Genomic DNA, 20,970 nt, shown 5'->3' with positions numbered 1-20,970 from the left:
AAGACAAAGGAATAATTACGTGAGAAGAAGAAAGAACTCCTGTTGGTGCTAACAAGCTGAGCTACTCTTCGCTGTACATGAGGGGTTACTGGTTTTTTCTTGGGACAGAAAGTCCATATCGAAGTCCTTGTGAGAATGTCCCCTTTCCTGCTGGCCTCACAAACAGTTGTTTGTAAAACAGTGTTGGTTTTAGTCCAGCACCGAGGTGTGGCCCAGTCAGCCACCATGCTGCTGGCTCTATGAATTTGACTACTCCAGGTAGTTCACAGGGGTGGGATGGTACAGTATTTGTCCTTTTTTCTAATAGTGTTTTGATTACAACAGGGAAAAATTCTAGTGGGGACCAAAGATGGAGAAATCATTGAAGTTGGTGAGAAAAATGCTGCTTCCAACATCCTGATTGACGGACACATGGAGGGCGAGATCTGGGGCCTGGCCACACACCCGTCCAAGGACATCTTCATCTCTGCCAGCAACGACGGCACAGCCCGCATCTGGGACCTGGCTGACAAGGTGAGGGGCCCAGTCTGCAAGGCTCCAGTGCCCACGTGTGGGCCTCGCAGAGTAGTGAGGAGAGGTCGGGCCAGGGAGTGGGTGGGGGATGGGGCCGAATATGAGATCAGTAATTTGGTTAGCCTAATAACAAGTCCCATTCACACACACTCAGTCTTTTAGCTGTATATCTGCCTACAAATATTTATTTGTAGTAGGAATAATCTAAGTGAGAACGATTATTCTCTTGTCATGAAAGAACCCACAAAACCTAAAAATAAATAAATAAATAAATAAATGAAGGAGATGAGAAATCATCTTCCCTGGACAAGAAGATTAAAAATGATATCAAATGTCAAATGTTCCCAAATGGAACATTTCAATCAAAATCCCCACAAAGCTTCTCTTAGAGTTTGGAAAAAACAAAATATCATAAAATGATTTTTAAAAAATTTATCTGGAGTAAAAATCCAAAATAGCAAAGAATAGTCTCAGGTGGGGAGAGGGGGAGGTAATGTTAACAAGCCTTGTCTAATATTAAAACAATTACTTAAGTCTCTAATAATTAAAATACTTGGTTTCATTACAAAGTGGCTAATAATGAATAAGTTTGAGTCCTGTCTTCAGTGCACAGACCAGAGAACAGACACGCAGGAGCCTAAGCGTGGCCGTCACCTCATCAGCTCACAGTGCTTGCGATGCTGATGGTAACAGCATCTATCACTTACTACCTACTCCGTACCAGGTGCTTCACGCACCCTATTATTCATGCTTACAGTAACCTTGCAAGACCAATATTAATATCACTTGTTTTTCACAAGGGAAACTGGAGAAGTCACTAACCTGAACACACCCAGCTAGTGAGACCCACGATTCAGGATCTGAACTAACAGGTGCTATGTCGCAAACTCACCTGAACAATAGTAGTCAGCCATCTGCGGCTGGAGGGTCAAGGTCGGTCTGCTGCCTGTTGCTACAAATTAAGTCCTGCTTTCATTAATGTGGAATCTGGGGCTGCCTTTGTGTTACAACAGCAGCGTTGAATGGGTGTGAGAGACCACGTGGACCCCAAAGCCTAATATACTTACTTCCAAACCATTTACAGAAAAAGTTTGCCAGCCCCCCTGCCCTAAAGCAGATCATCTATCAAGCTGTTCTAATAAAAACTTACTGCCCACCTAGCGACTCAGGGACAGAAGCTAGAAGCAAGCGCTTTGGAGGCCCACGTGGTAGCAGAGGCAGCCTGGCTGCTCCGGCCTGGGGGCAGGATGTTCCCCGGGGACCAGCCAGGCAGCCAAGGGCTCGGGTGCTATTACTTTGCATCAATGCAGAAGCTGCTGAACAAGGTGAACCTGGGCCACGCAGCCAGGTGTGCAGCCTACAGCCCTGACGGGGAGATGGTGGCCATTGGCATGAAGAATGGAGAGTTTGTCATCTTGCTGGTGAACAGCCTGAAAGTTTGGGGGAAAAAACGAGACCGGAAATCTGCTATCCAAGATATCAGGTACCTAGCAGGGGGTCGGGGCAGCGGGGAGAAGGCAGGCATTCTCCTTCCCAGGCTCCCCTTCCAGAAGGGCCATGGCCGGGATGAAGAACTCAGTCGGAAGGTCCCTCTCCATAGAAGGGCCATGGCCGGGATGAAGAACTCAGTCGGAAGAAGGTCCCTCTCCACGAGCCCCCTGTGAAAGGACACCCTCTCACACATGCGTTCTCAGACGTGTCTTTACTAAGTTCCACGAGAGTGGTGAAAACTTCCTGCAAAATGCCGTTCTAAGAAAGGCTGCATGCACGCATTCCCTTGCCTCCTTGGGGTTTGATGCAGAGAAATTGTTGAATTCCATAGAACGTGGGAGAAGCTAAGCACCTGTGAGATATGAAGTGAGAGCTCCCTGCCATTGAGTCGGGGAAGGCGGGTCCCAGAGCAGACCTCCCGCCCGACCGGCCCCTCAGTGACCGTGCTCTGGGATGTCTTTCTCTAGGATCAGCCCAGACAGCAGATTCTTGGCCGTTGGTTCTTCTGAACACACCGTGGACTTCTATGACCTCATGCAGGGCACCAGCCTGAATCGCATCGGCTACTGCAAGGACATCCCGAGCTTTGTCATCCAGATGGACTTTTCTGCGGATGGCAGATACATTCAGGTTTGCTTCCGCTTTACTGGTGCCTGGGGCAACCGATAGTAACAGTAATATCAGCAGCGGCTTATATTCACCGAGAGCTTCCTGGGTTCAGGCCTGTGCGCTGATTTATTCTTCACAGGCGCTGCGTTAGGTTCTGTTACTTCTCCCCTGTCCTATTAGAGAAGTTAAGCAGGTTGAAGAAATCGAATTTAAAGTAGTAGTTTCTCTTCAGTAAGAAAAGCAGGAAACACAAGCCCTAATCACCTGTGACCCTCCTCTCATCACCTCGCCTTCAGAGCTTCCTAGTTTCTAGTTCCCAGGGACCCCCCCTAAGACTGTGTCACTTCTTATACGTATTCATTTACATTCCAAACCCTACTGAGTCGTGTGGTCCCTCCACACTGGGACCTGGACTCCAGATGGTGGGCCAACAGTGAGCACTCACCACGGGGTCCCGGGGAACCGGCCAGCGGGAGGGGAGAGAGAGGGGTCCCGCCCTTAAAACTTACAGCGGAAGACAGAACCATTTTCCCAGCACTCTGAACAAAGGCAGTGCATTTGAGAGCTGACCTGGAGTTGGATATTCATTGTGACAGGAGAGAGGACACGTTCATCATCAAATAGTGGATAACGCAGGCACCGTGGTCAGCTTTCGATGGACAAATGGTCCTGGTCCCTGCTGTCCTGGAGCTTGCCTTGTCATGGAGAGGACAAGCATTAACCAGATCATCACAGGATGGAATCACACACACAGAATGGAATGAGTGACTGTGTGCTGAGCAGGGCAGGGCAAGGTGCCGTGGGAGCATTTAACGGGGGCTGGATTTAGATCCACTTCCTTTCTGCAAAAGTGGTATTTAGGCTGAGATCCGGCGGAGGAGTTGGAGTCAGCCAGCAAAGCGGGCCGGGAGCACTGTTCCATCTGTGGGAAGGCCCCGAGGAGGCAGATCTCCGCTCACCGGAACGGCAGGAAAATCGGGGGGAGGCTGGGCTGGAAGCACCTGCAGGGGGATAGGGCCGGGTGCAGGCAGCAGCCATTTTCTGGGAATTGATCCGTTTCCCCTGGAAGGCCCCCAGAGAAGCAGGGGTCGGTCCTAGGTGCTTCAGCAGTCACCCACAGCCGCTGCTGTCCACGAGAACACGGGTCTTTCTTCCGGGCAGAGGACCTCGGTTCTGTGAGCATGTGTTTCCCAAACTTGAGTGAGCGTCAGAGGGACCCGGAGGCTTTGTTGAAAACAGACCCAGGCCCACCCCCAGAGTGTTTGATTCGGCAGGACGGGTGCGGCCCAAGCCTGGGCATTTCTAACCAGTTTCCAGGTGATCCTGCTGCTGCTGGGCAGGAACCACCGCCTCAGGTCTTTGGAAAATAGTGGTGAATGGATGGAAAAGTGCCCTGCTCACGTGAACTTCGCCGTGGGCTGACCACACCTGAACTTGGGTTTTATGACAAGTCCTGGGCTTGCAGAGGCGGGGCTACTGTTTTGGGAAGCAGCACACCAAACGGGGAGGAGTCCTTTGGACTCGAAAAGAGGTCGATGGTCATGGTTTCCTCCCACGCTGCAGGTGTCCACAGGAGCCTACAAGCGCCAGGTGCACGAGGTCCCCCTGGGGAAGCAGGTAACGGAAGCCATGGTCATCGAGAAGATCACCTGGGCCTCCTGGACAAGGTGACTGGAGGAAAAGGTCACAAGGGAGTCTCTCGCCCAGGCTCAGCCTCCAAGTGTGTGTGTGGCTGGGATCTGAAGAAGCTCAGAGACAGAGCTACCCTTTCTTTGGGGAGTGGGGGCAGGAGGCTCTTGGTACCTGTTTGGGCCACTGGATTTGATCCGACCTGGGCCTTGAAATGCAAAGTCCTTCTTTTTGTGTAATCCATCTTACATATCCCCAGTCCCATCCAGCAAGAAAAGGGAAACCATCTCTCTTTTTGAAATCCTCACCCAGGACATGCTTTTATTGGTTTTAAGGAGGGAGGGAAAGAGGAAAGGAGAGAAAAACATCAACATGAGAGTGAAACTTCAATTGCCTCTCGCACATGTCCTGACTGGGAATCAAACCCACGACCTTTCAGTGTATGCTCCAACCAACTGGGCCACACGGTCCCGGGCCCATTTCCTAGCTCTTGACTAGGCCCTTAATCACCAAGAGCAAATGGGAAGCTGGATCTGCCTGTTAGCTTGATAAGAAACAAGGCCAATTTAAGGAAAAGGAGCCACCATCCTGTGAGCTTGAAGGAATCCCCCTCTCAAACACACACATACTCAGGACCATAGGAAAAAGGGAGAGAATCAAAGAGGAGGTAACTTCTCTTTTGGGGGTGAAAGGGACCCAGGCAGCACAGTACGAGCTGGGGTGAAGATGCCAGAGGAGCCACACGGATGCCCCTGAATTCTGTAAACTACCCCTCCGCCCCTTGTCCCTAAGGATGTCTGAGTGCACGAAGCCTTTCCACCAACCTCCTCCTTTCTAACTTCTCTTCCTTTTTGAACAGCATTCTGGGAGACGAAGTCATTGGCATCTGGCCACGGAATGCAGACAAGGCTGACGTTAACTGCGCGTGTGTGACCCATGCTGGCCTGAACATTGTCACAGGAGATGACTTTGGGCTGGTGAAGCTCTTTGATTTCCCATGCACAGAGAAATTTGTGAGTCTGCCATAGAGTAACCTGCCCGCACTGCCTCCATGCTCTGTGCACTGTGCCGGAGCTAGGAGATAGCGGCCACATCGACATGGCCATCTGGAATCTAGAACAAGAGGCATCTTGTTCCAGCCCTGCGGAAGTTGGGGAACCCCTAACCTGAAGCTGGGAGAAGGGAGGGTGGGGGTGGACAAAATGGCCGTGAGGCAAGAACAAGACAGGAAAACCTGTGAGAGGCTGGCTAACAGGTGTCCCACCAAATGGGACTCTCCTGAGTGAAGGAAGGTTCTGGGAAGAGGGGACTTAAGTCTGTCAAGGGAAGTGGCTGTGGTTCCTGGAAGGAGGAGGGTTGCTCAGTGTCTCTGCCCACTTTTGCTCACAGGCCAAACATAAGCGCTACTTTGGTCACTCAGCTCACGTGACGAACATCCGTTTCTCCCACGACGACAAGTATGTGGTCAGCACTGGAGGAGACGACTGCAGGTAGGTACCCACCTGATTCATCCGGCTGATAGCCCAGCCTGCTCTGCACTCTCTCCCCTGCTGCACCTCAGGCTTCCTGGGAGTCAGGCCCTCCCAGGGGCATGGGGAAGAGCTGAGGGGGTAGGAAATGGGACATTCAGTGAGTCCTCATGAAGACAGGATTTTCCAAGTATAAGGTATTTAGTGTCTGGTCACTCCCAACCTAAATCTTGATGGGACTATGTGAGCATGGTGAGAAGCCTAGGGCACGTGATCGCTCCTCTGAGCACTGATGGATGGAGGGACAGGTGGGTGAGAAGCCGATTTTAGTAGGAGCTCTTGGGTAGTCCATAGTGTCATTACCTATAACCAGGTTAGGTTGACCTTGATCCGTAGGTCTTTTAACTCTAAGCTCCAGTTGATCACCAGAATTCTTAAGATCGATGATTAGCCACAACCAAAAGAGGTTTAAAAACAGTAATATTGAGCCTCGGCCACCCTGAGAAACAAGCAGGGCAAGTGTTACTCAATGTTGCACAAGAGATCAGATGAGAGGCGCACCCTTTGGGCCCGGTGCTAGTTAGCAGCAGAACCTCCACCAGCTGTTTGGACCTTGAGCCAGGGCTGCTTTTGGCCTTCACGGCTGCTCTGTGTAGAATGGGCACACTGTTCTGTGAGCTGTGACTGGGCTTCCAGGCTTTTCGGAAGCACCCCTACCAGCCTGCTCTAGAGATGGCATCAGCCTCCTCTGCATCTGGGGCAGCATCTTCTGTCCCTCCACCCAGGCCAGCGCCTGTCTGGCGTGGGGGGCGGGGACCAGGGCGAGCTCATCTAAGTCACTCCTCTTCTCACTGTTGAAGGGCTTTACTGTAACACTGGGCAAAACTCTTTAGGGGGTGAACAGTGGGGGATGAACAAGAAATGCATGCATTCCAGATATTTTTTAAGTGGTCCGAGTGAGGTTGTGGACAAGGCACCATAGAGAATTTCAACTCACTTCCTACCGAAAAGCGTTGTTTAGAAAATGGCCCCAAAGAAAGCTTTCTGAGGACCTGCCTGGGAGCACCCACCTCCTGTCTGCTTTGCCAACTGCTCCCAGCACTTAGAGCCCTTGAGATAGTATTGACAGCAGCTCCGGTGGAGGGTAAACACCCATTCAAAGCAGCACCAAGCAGCAACGGCCAAACCGGCAAACCGTAAACAAGCCAGCAATAGGAGACAGAAGAGAATCGGTCACCCAGGGCAGGAGATGCAGAGAGATGTGAGTGCCTTTCGATTGCTATGAAAGGCTTAGCAGTAACCTTTAAGATGCAAGGCCCCGAGGCCGTTGTAGCCAGGGGGGCATGCTGTGATCCCTGGCTCGGTGCTGAACACTAGAAGGGCTCTCCTACTCAAGTGGAGCTGATAAGGCCTTTCAACAGTAACAAGAGAGATAGTGTGAAGTCAAATTGCCAAAAGTCCTCATGTTCAGCACAGTCTGGCTGCTGAAAGAGCCAGAAAAAAATCCTACCTTTAATAATAATAATAATAATAATAATAATAATAAACAGCGATCTTTAATTGGTGGCAAGATCCCAGGTTCACGGTTTTTGTTCCCGAAACTGACATGCTCTGCATCACCTGCGCTGGACTCGGGAGCCCCTGGCAAGATGGTTTTTCTCACTTGATAAAGTTTGATGTCCACCAGGCACAATGGCTGTATGCTCTGCCTTTTCAGTATATTTGTGTGGCGATGTCTGTAAAGGCCAGAAACCTCTCCCTTTATTGCTGCTGCTGCTCCCACCCAGCACCTGCAGAGGCAGCGACGAGACGCCTCCTCGCCACCAGCGGCTGGGCAACGCCTCCAACGCTGCAGGCGCACAAGCTCCGCCTGAGAAGTGGTAAGACTGCACTCGGGGTCTCCAAAACCGAGATGCCAAGAAGGAAGGTCAGTTCTAACATGTTAAAGACTGCTTGCCTCTGTTCCTGAGACTAAAAACTCTATGTACTAACAACACTGACAAAACATCCTGACAATGTAGCCCACTGACAAAATTGAAAGCCTCAGTTACCCTAACCAATATGTAGCTTTTAATTTGCATCGAAACTTTTGCAAAAGATGTTTTATTATGTTTCTATATTCTTTAAAAGTTGTTCATTTTTTACAAATAAGTTAAGACAGCTTAAGGTAGATGGACCGAAGTCCTAGAACTATCGATAGCCTCTGTTCTCCACATTTAGCTTTCAAAACCAAATGAGCCATGTATAAACGAGTCGAGAAACTTAATTTTTTAACGTTTCGTTTGCAGAGTTTTCTATCCATTAAGTGCCTTTGAAAGTTTCCAGTTGTGTGGGCTGCTGTCTCACCTCCCACAAATGATCTCCTTTCTACATCAGGTGCTAACACTTCCAAACTGAGGAGGGCTACTTAGGAGTTTCCTGGTCTGTCGCCCATGTCCCGTGTTTGTGTCCAGGCTTCCCAAAGGAAGGGCATCAGTTCCCCGCTGGGGAAATAGTGGCTGTAGGAAGGTGAGCAACAGAGAAATAAATCCAGGCGGGAGGGAGTAGGGTGAGTGTTCATTATGTTTAGTGCCAAATCCAAAATAGAAGCAAAAAAAAAAGCTCACCCTGTTCCAGGAGGATGAGCTGATTTATCTTGTTAAATGTAAAATGGGAACAAATGAGGTGATCTGAGGCTGACTGGATACCACTGATTTGCTTCTGAATTTATATATAATCTGCAGAACAAATCCCTAAACTCAAACAATATTTGATAAAACAATCTAGCTTAGCGTTCCTCAGAGTGGGTTGGCTAACAGAATGTGACTTGGACAATCTTACCCAGAAGACAGCTCCAAACCTCCTCAATTATACTTGACGCTCAGCCAAGCACTGACAGGAGGGACTGATGGCACACACTGGAGGCAGGCACTGGTGACTCTGAGCACATATATACCAGTGAGTCCTTGCGGTCAGTGAACTAAATTTTGGATCTTAAGTTACTGGCTAGTTGCAGTTGTCAGTCTAGAGAAAAGGTGAAATGAAGCAGTTTCAATGAACTAGATTAGCATTTACCACAGAAGTGCTTCAGCATTCTAAATGGATTAGGTCATTCATTAAGCTATTTTTATATGCCAATTTATTAATGCCTTACATTAATCCACTGATAGGTTGATGGGCCCAGTTAGAGTCCCTCTGCAGTCCTAATTGTTTTCTGTAACCATGTGACTGGTGATGCTGAGTGATAACCATGTCTGCCTATATTGTACCACTGACCTTTCATATGATTGAATCTTGCATAGAAATATTGATATGTACAACTTTATTTACAGAGCAATAGTGTCTGTGTATCAAGAAAACTTCTAGTAAACATTTATATGGTATGATTTTATGTATGTTCATAAATCCTGCACTGTATTCTCTGTTAAAATAATTGGTGCATGAATTTATTTTCAGTTATCAAAGTATAAAAAAAATTTAGACATTTTGGTGTGTGTCAGATTTGATTAAGTAAACACAGCTGCACGATAAGCTGAAACCCTCACTGGCTGAAACAAAGTCTATTCCCCCTTTGTGTGTACTTTTCACCTGCTATAGTTTCATGAAACCAAAATACCAAACATATTTTAAGTCTATAAGCTTTATTGATACTTCGCTTTTACAGTTCACAAGGCATTCCACGATTTAGTTCAGTACAGCTTAAACCCAACTGTATAAATCTTCATAATTTCTTGCATAACAATGTTTGATATTTGCAAACAACATTTTTGGAAGCATTAGATTCAGTCCATAGATTCAGAGTTTGTGACAAAATTAACTACGGTAAGTCTGTGCGATGAAGTTTATATGGTGAGTTCTATGTGCATGGATGGCATCCTTTCATGTTGAAAACAGATGGTAGTGCGCCTAGAAATATATTTTCTTCTGCTTATGTATTTGAAACTACACATACATGTATAACCAATGACTGAAATATCAAGCACTGTGGGGAAGCTGGAAGGTAAAGGTCTAAGCTTTGTGAAACACTATATATATAGATATATATATAATCTATATTTACTTATATTGGCAATTAATATAACAGTAAAATTCACAATACACCTAGAACATACCAGAAAGGCAAGCTTTTCCACTCCTGCATTAGTGGTATGATCTCGTCTAAACGTTTTGTTTCAGAAAATCTGCATCAATCTACACAGACCATACACACACAGTGCACAAACTGTGAAAAGGGTTTTGTTTGTTTTTTCAGCTTCATGTTCTCTGCAATTCCCCAAATACAGCAAGACTACCTGCAACAAAGTATAATATACAGCTTTCTCAGATCTTTTTCATTCACCAGTGCCTCGGATAGGAAAAACAAGTATGACCACGGATTAAATTTATACATAGAAGCTCACGATACTTAAGATGAACACGCGGCAGCCAAGAAGGTGATTTTTCCTCAGACACTGCATTGCTAAAAATAAAGATCTGTGACACTGCAATGTCAAGGCGCCATTCTTCCCTGACCCTCCCCCATGGAATCAAATGTATAGCCCCTTTAAAGATAAACTCCTACTGTGAATCATTTCAGGCTTTTTTTTTCATTCAGCTTTGCGTTTCAATCCAGGGATTTTTGCTTGGATTCTACAAATGAAAAGGGGGGAGAAAGGTCAATGTAAAAATTTAAGTATTTTGTTTTCTGCTTCTTAAAAGGCTTTCCTTCAAGAATGACTGGTTATAGTTTAGCTTAAACAAGAAATGAGGCTGTCAAGCTATGATTTTTACTGTCATGGCCTCATGAATTACTTTTAAACAAAGCCTTAAGTAAAATTATTAATGTAGAAATAAATTACCCAACAGTTAGTGGATTCTACAAATGAAAAGGGGGGAGAAAGGTCAATGTAAAAATTTTTTAAGTATTTTGTTTTCTGCTTCTTAAAAGGCTTTCCTTCAAGAATGACTTGTTATAGTAGTTTAGCTTAAACAAGAAATGAAATCCTAAGGCTGTCAAGCTACGATTTTTACTGCCATGGCCTCATGAATTACTTTTAAACAAAGTAGAAATAAATTACCCAACAGTTAAAAAAAAAATCTTTTGGCAATTGTGTCACACTGTAGTTCTGATGGAGATTTGCTACTGCACTGTTCTCAAAGTCCAGTACACCTTATCCTTGGTAAAAAAAAAAAAAAAAGCAGATTTTAAATACTTACTTAGCCATAGCATCTTTGACATTCTTATTTGCAAGTGCTAGATAATGATCTATCTGCGCCTGAAGAGAAGGATAAGGGAGATGTCAGAACATTACCATTGCTAAAGAATCTGATTAACTATTACTATGACCCAACAAATTAAAGGCATAAGCAACCACCTTATTGCTCACTTGTGTAAGACTTTGGAAACTGGCACTGATACATGTGTAAGTTCCACATAATAAAGTGAGCTCTGTATTCTGAAATTCAGTCAAATTACCTGATGCCGCTCATAAATAACAGGAACGCTGAAGAGTGATATCAGAGCTGAAAAGGAAATACACAACCTTTAAAATAGACTGGTATGATTTAGGGGACAAACACTGAAAAGCCATCAAACCGGCAACACTCCTAAGCAGGCCAGGCTCTCCTGGGTGCCCCTGCGGGGAGTGGTGGGGGGCCACGCCAGGGCAACGAATTAACCAAGGAGGCTGCAAGAACCACTCCTGGCTCCAAATCATGCCACATAGACTTTATAAAATACAGGTAAGGCCACCTTGCTCTGCTTTGTCACTGTGAGCTGAGCAGTCTTCAGGAATTAAAGTAGCATGTCAATAAATAGTATCGGCAATTTATTTAAAGAGGTCACAACCTCAAACATACCTTCTCTATTTTTCCTACAATATAAGAATATTCTCCATAAAATCTCTAATCTCCTTATACACACTTCTTTCCCCCTGCAATTTTTCATTCCAATGCTTTTGTAGACTTACCCAAAATCAGTAGTGTCAGACCATTGAACAAGGCTCCAACATAGGTAAATACCCACATCAACACTGCAAACTATAAGAAAATAACGTTAGCCTATTAAAAACTAAATTAAGCTTCAAATAAAAGCATCCCACCTAAATGCCAAACTAGTAGAGGCATAGTCCTTGGAGACGGTATAGTAACATGGATATTTTAGAATCCTAATTAAAACAACAGATTTGATTCATTTTCTCTGGACTACACTACCAAGTAGTTGATTCTGTTTTCTCTGAAATCAGAAAACATGCCAAAGCTATACCATAGTAACTCCAGTTCTAAGACAGAATTTATCTTTTAAACGGGAAGACTGAAAAAGTACTGTGAAAATTCACTATTAAAACTGATTTTAAGTACTAACAAATTAAGTGCTTTAAGATCTTCATGAGCTGAGTAATTCAGACATTGACAGGTCAGACATCTAAGTAACAAAAGGGCAGGGAGGACAGATTAAGTTACCAAACAGATTAAGTTCCAGGTACCAAAAATATCACCTCTAGCATTTTATTAAGGATCAGAGGCCCTGTTTGCCCAGGGATGCATGTTTTAACAGCCATAGTTAACCCAGCTCTCTGTCACATATTCTTTGAATATTATCCTTTAAAAATGTAAAAAACATTCTTAGTTCCCAGGCTGTACAAAACAGGCCATGGCCCAGATAGTTTGCCCACCCTTTTAGTCTTTCTACATGCAACAAAATCTGACTGAGTGCCTACTATGAGCTGGGTACTGAGCAGTAATTATGGTGATCAAGCTGTAGTAAGCTTCTTTACTACAGGCTAGGACAGTGATGGCGAACCTTTTGAGCTCGGCGTGTCAGCATTTTGAAAAACCCTAACTTAACTCTGGTGCCATGTCACATATAGAAATTTTTTGATATTTGCAACCATAGTAAAACAAAGACTTATATTTTTGATATTTATTTTATATATTTAAATGCCATTTAACAAAGAAAAATCAACCAAAAAAATGAGTTTGAGTGTCATAGGTTCGCCATCACTGGGCTAGGAGGACACTCTGGATTCCCCCACCATCAGTTCTACAAATAGCAACACTGATTACCCCTACAGCTGAATTTAATTGTTCAAGCAAACAAACACCTGTCAACTGAAAATCAAAAATTAAATGCTGCCCTGGTCTTAGCAACTCCTATGGAACCACTGGTAAAGGTCTATAAGCATGACTCTAGTTAGCAAGCCTACCCGCAACCCCCCAGTTTTACAAACTCCTATTGCAGAAGCTAAATATAATTTCTGCACTTGAGCACGTTTACTATAGAGCAGGGGTCCTCAAACTTTTTCAACAAGGGGCCAGTTCACTGTCCCTCAGACCATTGGAGGGCCGGACTATAGTTTAAAAAAAAACTATGAACAAATTCCTATGACTGCACATATGGAGGGCCGGACTATAGTTTAAAAAAAAACTATGAACAAATTCCTATGCACACTGCACATATCTTATTTTGAAGTAAAAAAACAAAACGGGAACAAATACAATATTTGTATTTGCATGTGGCCCGCGGGCCGTAGTTTGAGGACCCCTGCTATAGAGGAACAGACCTATTTTCCTCCATTACCACTTACAAGTCTAAAGGGAAAAGAGTCCACCTGCCACATTTGAGAAGAAATTGCTTTGGCAATAAAGGCACCCTATATGACAGAATTCAGATACTAACACACACACGCTAAAAATAAGTCCTAATTTGGTCACTGGCAAGGTGTCCCACTCCAAGCCCACAAGGAGAGAAGCCTGAGACTTCACACCTACGCTACCTAAGGGACTCAAGGGTCACTGCACTTGCCTCTTGGAGGACACTCCCTAAAGCCAGGCTTCTCCAGAGGGAGGCCTCAAGTGTCTGCAGGGGAGGACTGAGGCAAACAAATGCATGCATTCTCCCTCTCCAGGAGGTACCCGCAGCCCAGCTCCACTGACGGTTGCCATGCAATTATTGCAGGCCAATGTAACCAAATTTCCCCACTTTAAGAGAAAAAACAAATTCACATCTTTAAATGCTATCACAGAATTTTTAAATGTTGCAGCTAAGTTTGAAGAAAATGTGACACTTCAGACGCCTAAAACAAAAATACTGGGGTAAGGGTTGAATGGAGTACACTCCGCCCGGAGAGAAAGGAGTGATGGTAAGAACTAGCATCCAGCAAATACACAATTACTGTAACTGTTATATAACAAAACAGCAACTACCATTGTTTTAACTTACATTAGGTTAGTTAATCTCATCAAAAGTTATGTACTATTGTTATCCCTACAGTGGAGGAAACCAAGATGCAAGTTGCCAGACCAGGATCGCAGTGATCTCAGGTTTACCTGACTCCAGAATCTATCTGCTCTGCTATACCATGAAACCACCTAGAGCAGTGGTCGGCAAACTGCGGCTCGCGAGCCACATGCGGTTCTTTGGCCCCTTGAGTGTGGCTCTTCCACAAAATACCGACTTCTGCGCATGGGCCACGAAGTTTCAATCGCACTGTACATGCGCGCCCGCACGTGGTATTTTGTGGAAGAGCCACACTCAAGGGGCCAAAGAACCGCATGTGGCTCGCGAGCCACAGTTTGCCGACCACTGACCTACAGTAACCATTATACATGGGAATTCATCATGAGTACGAACACTTTATAAAGAGGCAGAAGAAGGTCAATAAACACGTGCAAATACTTTGCAACATTATAGCCAATGCAAATAAACCATGGAGTCAAAGTTCAATTCTTTAGGCAGCAATGAAACTGGAGGAAAGAGGGACAAAGTCCAGTGGAGCTCTAACAAATACTTGATGAAAGAGGACAAGGGCCATGTCTTGTTTGTCTTTTGTCCAGGGGAATGAGGTTTGACTGTGTATCACGTACCTCATTAAAAAGCTCTGCAGATTTTTATTAGATGACGTCTCAATAGGGGTGGAGGGTGCATTTTTAAAGAAAACGAAGGGAGGGTACTTAACAGAATTTCAGAAACGACTTTGGCAATTCTGATATTTTTAAACTTTTTCTGCATTTTTAAACACTTTGACCTTTTTTGACATCTTCAGCCTCATTCATCAGTATCACTTTGACTGTCTCCACATTTCCTGCAGCCCATTTCCCTTCTAATATTTCTGTGAGCCAAAGAAACCAGAAAGGAAACTGTCAAAATGTATATGTTAATAACTTCTTAAGGGCCCGGGGGCTAGATTTTAATGTTCTTTTGGGTCAGCTATTTCTGGAGTTCAGGCTTTTTTCCCCCTCACTTTTAGATTTAAGATTGTATTCTGGAACATTATGGTTTGGCTGATGTTCAGGCAACTATAGCTAGAAATGTTCTTACAATTTTCGCATATATTTTCACTGAAAATCACAGGACTGCTGTCGTACAGAATCTGGTCTTTACCACCCAAAGCCATGTGACAGAAAAATAAGAACCTTGGCCTAAAACATCTCGTCTTAGTATCTAATAAATAAAATTATTAGACTTTTTCTTGGGACTTGAGGTTTCAAAAGTCAAAAACCTTCTAATTAAACTCAAAGCCTTACTCAAGAAGCCCCAAAGCTGAGCCCAGCAGGGATGTCATATGCTTTTCTTCTATAGCAGGGGTTGGGTTGGCAGTGGGGAGAAACTATAACCCAGGGTTTACCACTTAATGCCACAACTTTTAAAAAAAATACATCTTTACTGATTTCAGAGAGGAAGGGAGAGAGAAAGAGAGATAGAAACATCAATGATGAGAAAGAATCATTGATTGGCTGCCTCCTGCACGCCCTCTACTGGGGATCAAGCCCGCAACCCAGGCATGTACCCTTGACTGGAACTGAACCTGGGACCCTTCAATCCACAGGGTGACGCTCTATCCACTGAGCCAAACCAGCTAGGACAATGCCATAACTTTTTAAAACAGTAATTCTCCAGGCAGTACCCACAGAAAAATTAAACCACAATTTCATGGGTTGGAACCCCTCACCCTCCATTCCCAGGTAAAAATTTTAACGCCTAGATGCTTCCAATGTGCAGCAAAGATTGAGTGAGGACCGTTTTAAAAGAAGAACCATTATCAACGATCCCTTATACAAAAGGTCAATCACAGAAATGGGAGTAAACCTTATCTAGGTGGTTTAAATTTGTTCAAGTATCTTATATTAGTTTTCCAGTGCTAATGGGTGTTAATTTAAACAAGGCTGACAAATACTAGGTTAAATAAAGCTATCCAGCCTCTGACTCCTCAGGTACTAATAAACTAACATACATTAGACTCTCCAAGAAAAGGATGCATAGACAGCTTTCACAACCTAATCTTACTAGAGAACAATCCTCCTTTACTTCCCCTTTCGTTCATCTCCTTCCCTCACCTTATATCTGGCATCCAACTGAACAAACCCACTTTACGAAATACAACTTTTAAAACAAAGCCGATGGACTGGTCAAAACATTGGGCTATGATGAAATTTTATACTAATGTTTGAAATAAGTTCTACTAAATGGAATTACAACTGTTTTGTCAATGATTTTCCAATAATAGTTGCCTAGAATTAATCCTTTGAGAAATGGATTGTTGCTCCATCTATGGACACTTGAAATATTTTCTAAGAATTAGAATCTTATAGTTAATTGCAATGGAGCAGAACAAATGGTATGATCATACAGAATTTAAAAGGAGAGATGTGCAGAACACATTTTTATTTGTCCAAGTCATCCACCAGAGGAGACCTAGACCAGGCGCAATGATAACCACTGTCTCACATCAGGTCTATTTCATAAGCTCTAAAGAACCCTGAAGTTTGGTCATTTCTTCCATCACATTTGAAAGATAGGTTCCTCCCTCACACTGCCCCAAGAAGGTAATAAGCAAGAAGAAGGAAAAGTTTCGTGTGCTAACAATAGTGGCTCTATAATTTTCAATTTCTGAGAAAGAAGGTTTCAAATAGAAGTAGTGGTAATTGTGACCCAGAATCTAGAAATGTAGATTATATGAATTTAAAGGGCACCAAACCTTTAAGAAGACAATGAATTAGAGGAAACTCTTAAATTTTTGTTTAGAAGCTATTACTTTAAATGAGCCACAGAGATTGATGCAATGTCTATTTTTCTAAATTTAAAAAAATTACAAATGAAGACTAACTGCCACTGTATTTTCTTGAAATTAGGGTGGTTTCCATTTTCCCAGCTATGAATCATATAAAATCAAAGTAATTCCAATAAAAAGCAGGTTCCTAAAAATTAAAGAAACTGAGTGTTCCACAAATTCATCTGGTAACTGGAGAGATGGGGGTTATTTATTAGTAAGCTTTCCACAGATTTAAAATCTGAATACAAGGAAATAAATCAAGGCAAATCCAACTTTTCTTTACATTGAAAAGGTAAAAACAATGAGAATTTAAAAAACCATTTTTTTTGCTTGCTTTTGGGAGAGAAAATATGACTCCTACGATCTTCTGTGGCTAAAAGACAAATAGTAATAAAGCTTAAAAAATCACTTCCTTTTAAAAAAAAAATGCTCTCTATATAAAGTGACAATTGCTCAAGGAATTCTCGCTAGAAAGACAATAATGTTAAGTCATTTTTATGAAGAGTCCAAGAGCACTAAGTTTTTTTTATCAGCTTTTTTCAATAAGAGACATTTTGAGCAAGTATCCTGTGTTCTCTAGTCGCCTTATTCAGTGGAAGCAAACAGATGGAATTGTACTCCTCACACATGACATTAAGAAAACGTTCATCTCTGCCTGTGTAGGAATGTACTGTGGTGGTACACCCCACGCAGCAGGAACCACAAGGTTGATGAAGGCAGACCCTTCTTGTATATTATCAGAGTGTGAACTCAGCACCTTTGCATCTGGAGAAAAAGACAGATCCCCTGCCTTATTCTTTTGCCTCAATAGGTTTTGAGACCTAAATATGAAGATCAACAGTATGGTGATTACAAGCGGGAAAGTGGGTTGGGGGAGAAAGAATAGGGCAGGGGTCCTCAAACTACAGCCCGTGGGCCACATGCAAATACAAATATTGTATTTGTTCCCGTTTTGTTTTTTTACTTCAAAATAAGGTATGTGCAGTGTGCATAGGAATTTGTTCATAGTTTTTTTTTAAACTATAGTCTGGCCCTCCAACGGTCTGAGGGACAGTGAACTGGCCCCGTTTAAAAAGTTTGAGGACCCCTGGAATAGGGTATAAGGGGGGATAAACAGTGAGGGAAGGACACTTGACTTGGGGTGGTGAACACACAATTCAATATAGAGAGAGTGAATTACAGAAATGTATACCTGAAACCTATATAATTTTATTAACCAATGTCACCCCAATAAAATTCAATGCAAAATTTTTTAAAAAGCAAAGTTCATTCTATGTGCTAATAAACTGAAACAACTATTACTTATTTGGAGGCCTGAAAGAATCGCCTTCCGGGGAAGTCACCAAGCAGCTTTCCTTGAGCTCTGGACTTGCCAAATACTGCTACTCAGGAAAGTCATTCATATAAATTTCTTCTACTTTTTCTTTTCAAAAGTACTGCTAACCCTTAAGGAGAAAAAGTAGTAAACTATAATTTCAATGGAAGTCTTTTTTCCCCAGTATTAAGAAACAAAGAGCCTGGCTGGTGTGGCTCAGTGGTTGAGCACCAACCCAAGAACAAAGAGGTCACGGTTCGATTCCTGGTCAGGGCACACGCCTGGGTTGTGGGCTCGGCCCCCAGTGGGGGGGAGAGCAGGAGGTAGCAGATCAATGATTCTCTCTCATCATTGATGTTTCTATCTCTCCCCCCTCCCTTCCTCTCTGAAATCAATAAAAAAAAACCCGCGATCTTTTTAATTTACAGACTGACATCAAAGCACTACTACAAATAAGCACCAAATGCAAGCACTCTATACAAAAGAAGTAAGTAAGAAAAGGAAAGTAAATTATTACTATCAATCTTATTAGTAACTAAGTGGGGCTCTAAGTCTTATACTGAGAGAGGCATACAGCTGAAAATAAAGTCTATCCATTGTCTTATTAAGGCTAAGATGTTTGTTAAAAGCAATTTGGGCATTTAAACCTATTCTGACCAGCCCAGAAATAGTTTCACTGGGCCTAAAGGCCCAAGCATCCTATTGCTGAGATATCCTTGACTTGCATGATAAATTGCAAACCAGTGCATTAATTACTCTTGGAAAAGAAAAATGATGATAGTTACTACCACAGTGCATTTCTACACAGGCTTACTAGTAGATTGGAAACAAGTCTGTCTCTGAAGCAGAGTTGCAAGCAGTAACACAAAACACAATGGCAAGTTCTACATAAAGAAGTGCAAATGTCCCCAAGGCCCCAGTGCTAGGGCTCATGTTACATGAATGTTTAGTGGTTTGAGTCAGTCTGAACCTTGGGAGAGTTCACTTGCAAGGTGAGACTGTAACAGCTGCTATGTAGCAAGATCCCAACTCTAAAGAAAATCTTTACAATTACCAGCTGAAGATTAGTTGAGGTGTTTCAGAATATTAAAGCTCTTGCAGAATAAACATGCCAAGAAAGAGTCCAAGATAGGAAATAGCTTACGTGTGCATATGAATCACACACAAGATAAGAAATTAAGTGCTAGACTCTAAAACAAAATCAAAACAGATTAAGGCACATCTGGCATTAAATCTATTAATCTTTATCCTTACTGTCAAAATTCCCTTTAATTCTTGTGGATTCTAAAACTATGAATTTATAACTTATTTTTCTTTAAAAAGGCAAAGTACTTTTCCTTCATCTCAAATAGCTGATTGGATTCTGAATTTTGATACCCAAGTTTACTATAACATGATTTCATTATGTCTTTATCATTTACCTTAATATAGAAAAACAGAATGACACTCCTAACTCTTTTGATATTAAATTCTGGATATGTCAAAAATGAAAAGCAAATAAACTTACCTTCAGAGAATCAACTAAATCATCAACTAAGAAGAGGCGTCTGAGTTCCTTTATGGTGCAGTTCACATGTCCAAGAACAGAATGACTGTATTTCTGAACCAACTCCTCGGATATGGCGACATCAGATTCCAAATATGCCCTGGGGAACAAAACACACCATAATTGTTACTGGGGTGATTCTCCCTGGATGTCTGCATCCAGCAATTACATATCTGTAAAAGAAGACATTAATAAAATATCTCACTATAAAACGCCTGTTTCCAAATTAAGCACAATGTAGAATTTCACCAAGCAAGGGGTACTTCATTGATATACGGTGTCAGCTGACAAGCATAGAAAAAAGGATATGTTTTGAAGCCAGACTGATCTAACCTTGAATCGTAAGGTCCGCCACTTACTTGGCAGTGTCACTTCAGAAAGTGATTTAGTCTTCCCTTTAAACCTGTTCCCTCATTTATAAAATGGGATCCAAAGAGTAAAGTGCTTAGCACAATCACACAAAGTAGTACTCAATAAATGGTAGTCATTTTCATGGATTTGGTTTTTTCTTCAAGTTGACATTGTGTGTTTCATCAAGTTTTCCTAACAAAAATCCCATTCATTTCCACATATTGCACTCTCTCAGTCTAATCTTTAGGCAAAATTGCCCCTTATATCAATCCCCAGACTGTGAAAGGCTGTCAAAAGTATAGTGGCAATCCCAGTAAAACATAATAGTTACTGTCCTTCTAGATGCCCTAATCTATACTGAGATAGCTGGACTTATTAACTTTAAGAAGACAACTCTAATGGGGAAGGGGAAGTCAAATCTACAATGCAAGGAATTGCTTCATTAGTTACTATTTCAAAGAAGCTATTTTATCTTGGCAAAGTAGAACCAATCAGAAGTGCCAGGCATTCTTTGAATCTACTGGAAGTAGTCCCTTATTCAGTCCACTTCCCCATGTCAGTGGACACTAGTTATTTATACTAAAAATAACATTCCTCTTTGATAGCTCCTTTTCTCTGTAATTTACCTCTGCAATATGCCCCAAATATGTTTCCTCGTTTCTATATTCACTATGCCATCATGCAAGTTTAATTGCTCATTATTTACAAACTGGAATATTCTATCAGTCAGTTGGCCCCATCTGGAATGATACCACCAGGTGACAGAAGCATTGTAGATTGGGAAAACTATGATCAACAAAGGCATTACTAGGATATGTCAAAGTGTGACTGGAGAAGTTGGAAAAACCGTCCTATAGGTTTAAACTGGCATGTTGGCTGAATTTACTTCATAATGACTATTATCTATAATAATAAAAGAGTAATATGCTAATTAAACTGGATGTCCTTCTTTCCGGACAAAGCCACAGTAGGCGGGGGCTGAGGTCAAGGTCCTTGCATGAGTTTCGTGCATCGGGCCTCTAGTGACTTACAATGATT

At 42.9% G+C, this 20,970-nt stretch overlaps 2 protein-coding genes across 4 annotated transcripts in view; one reads left to right on the top strand and one right to left on the bottom strand.

Annotated features, from left to right (window-relative positions):
- EML6 (echinoderm microtubule associated protein like 6) overlaps nt 1–9,177 on the top strand; it is a 199,557-nt gene extending 190,380 nt beyond the window's left edge. For all 3 annotated transcript variants that reach the window (XM_005884611.2, XM_014532033.1, XM_014532032.1), the window contains 7 exons: nt 325–513; nt 1,824–1,996; nt 2,472–2,634; nt 4,177–4,280; nt 5,102–5,255; nt 5,632–5,732; nt 7,429–9,177. In XM_005884611.2, the coding sequence (XP_005884673.1) occupies nt 325–513; nt 1,824–1,996; nt 2,472–2,634; nt 4,177–4,280; nt 5,102–5,255; nt 5,632–5,732; nt 7,429–7,453 (909 nt within the window). In that variant the 3' untranslated portion in view covers nt 7,454–9,177. The remainder of the gene's footprint in view (nt 1–324; nt 514–1,823; nt 1,997–2,471; nt 2,635–4,176; nt 4,281–5,101; nt 5,256–5,631; nt 5,733–7,428) is intronic.
- Nucleotides 9,178–9,312: 135 nt separating this feature from the next.
- Nucleotides 9,313–20,970, bottom strand: part of RTN4 (reticulon 4) — a 55,948-nt gene continuing 44,290 nt past the window's right edge. Inside the window, exons 5-9 of the mRNA XM_014532007.1 lie at nt 19,543–19,681; nt 11,639–11,708; nt 11,146–11,192; nt 10,887–10,945; nt 9,313–10,319 (exon numbers count right to left, since the gene is read on the bottom strand). Coding sequence (XP_014387493.1) covers nt 10,277–10,319; nt 10,887–10,945; nt 11,146–11,192; nt 11,639–11,708; nt 19,543–19,681 — 358 coding nt within the window. The 3' untranslated portion in view covers nt 9,313–10,276. The remainder of the gene's footprint in view (nt 10,320–10,886; nt 10,946–11,145; nt 11,193–11,638; nt 11,709–19,542; nt 19,682–20,970) is intronic.

Source organism: Myotis brandtii, unplaced genomic scaffold, assembly GCF_000412655.1.
Source record: "Myotis brandtii unplaced genomic scaffold, ASM41265v1 scaffold84, whole genome shotgun sequence".
In the NCBI taxonomy this organism is placed as follows: domain Eukaryota; kingdom Metazoa; phylum Chordata; class Mammalia; order Chiroptera; family Vespertilionidae; genus Myotis; species Myotis brandtii.
The sequence above is the reverse complement of the archived record's forward strand: the minus strand, read 5'-3'. Positions and strand labels throughout refer to the sequence as shown.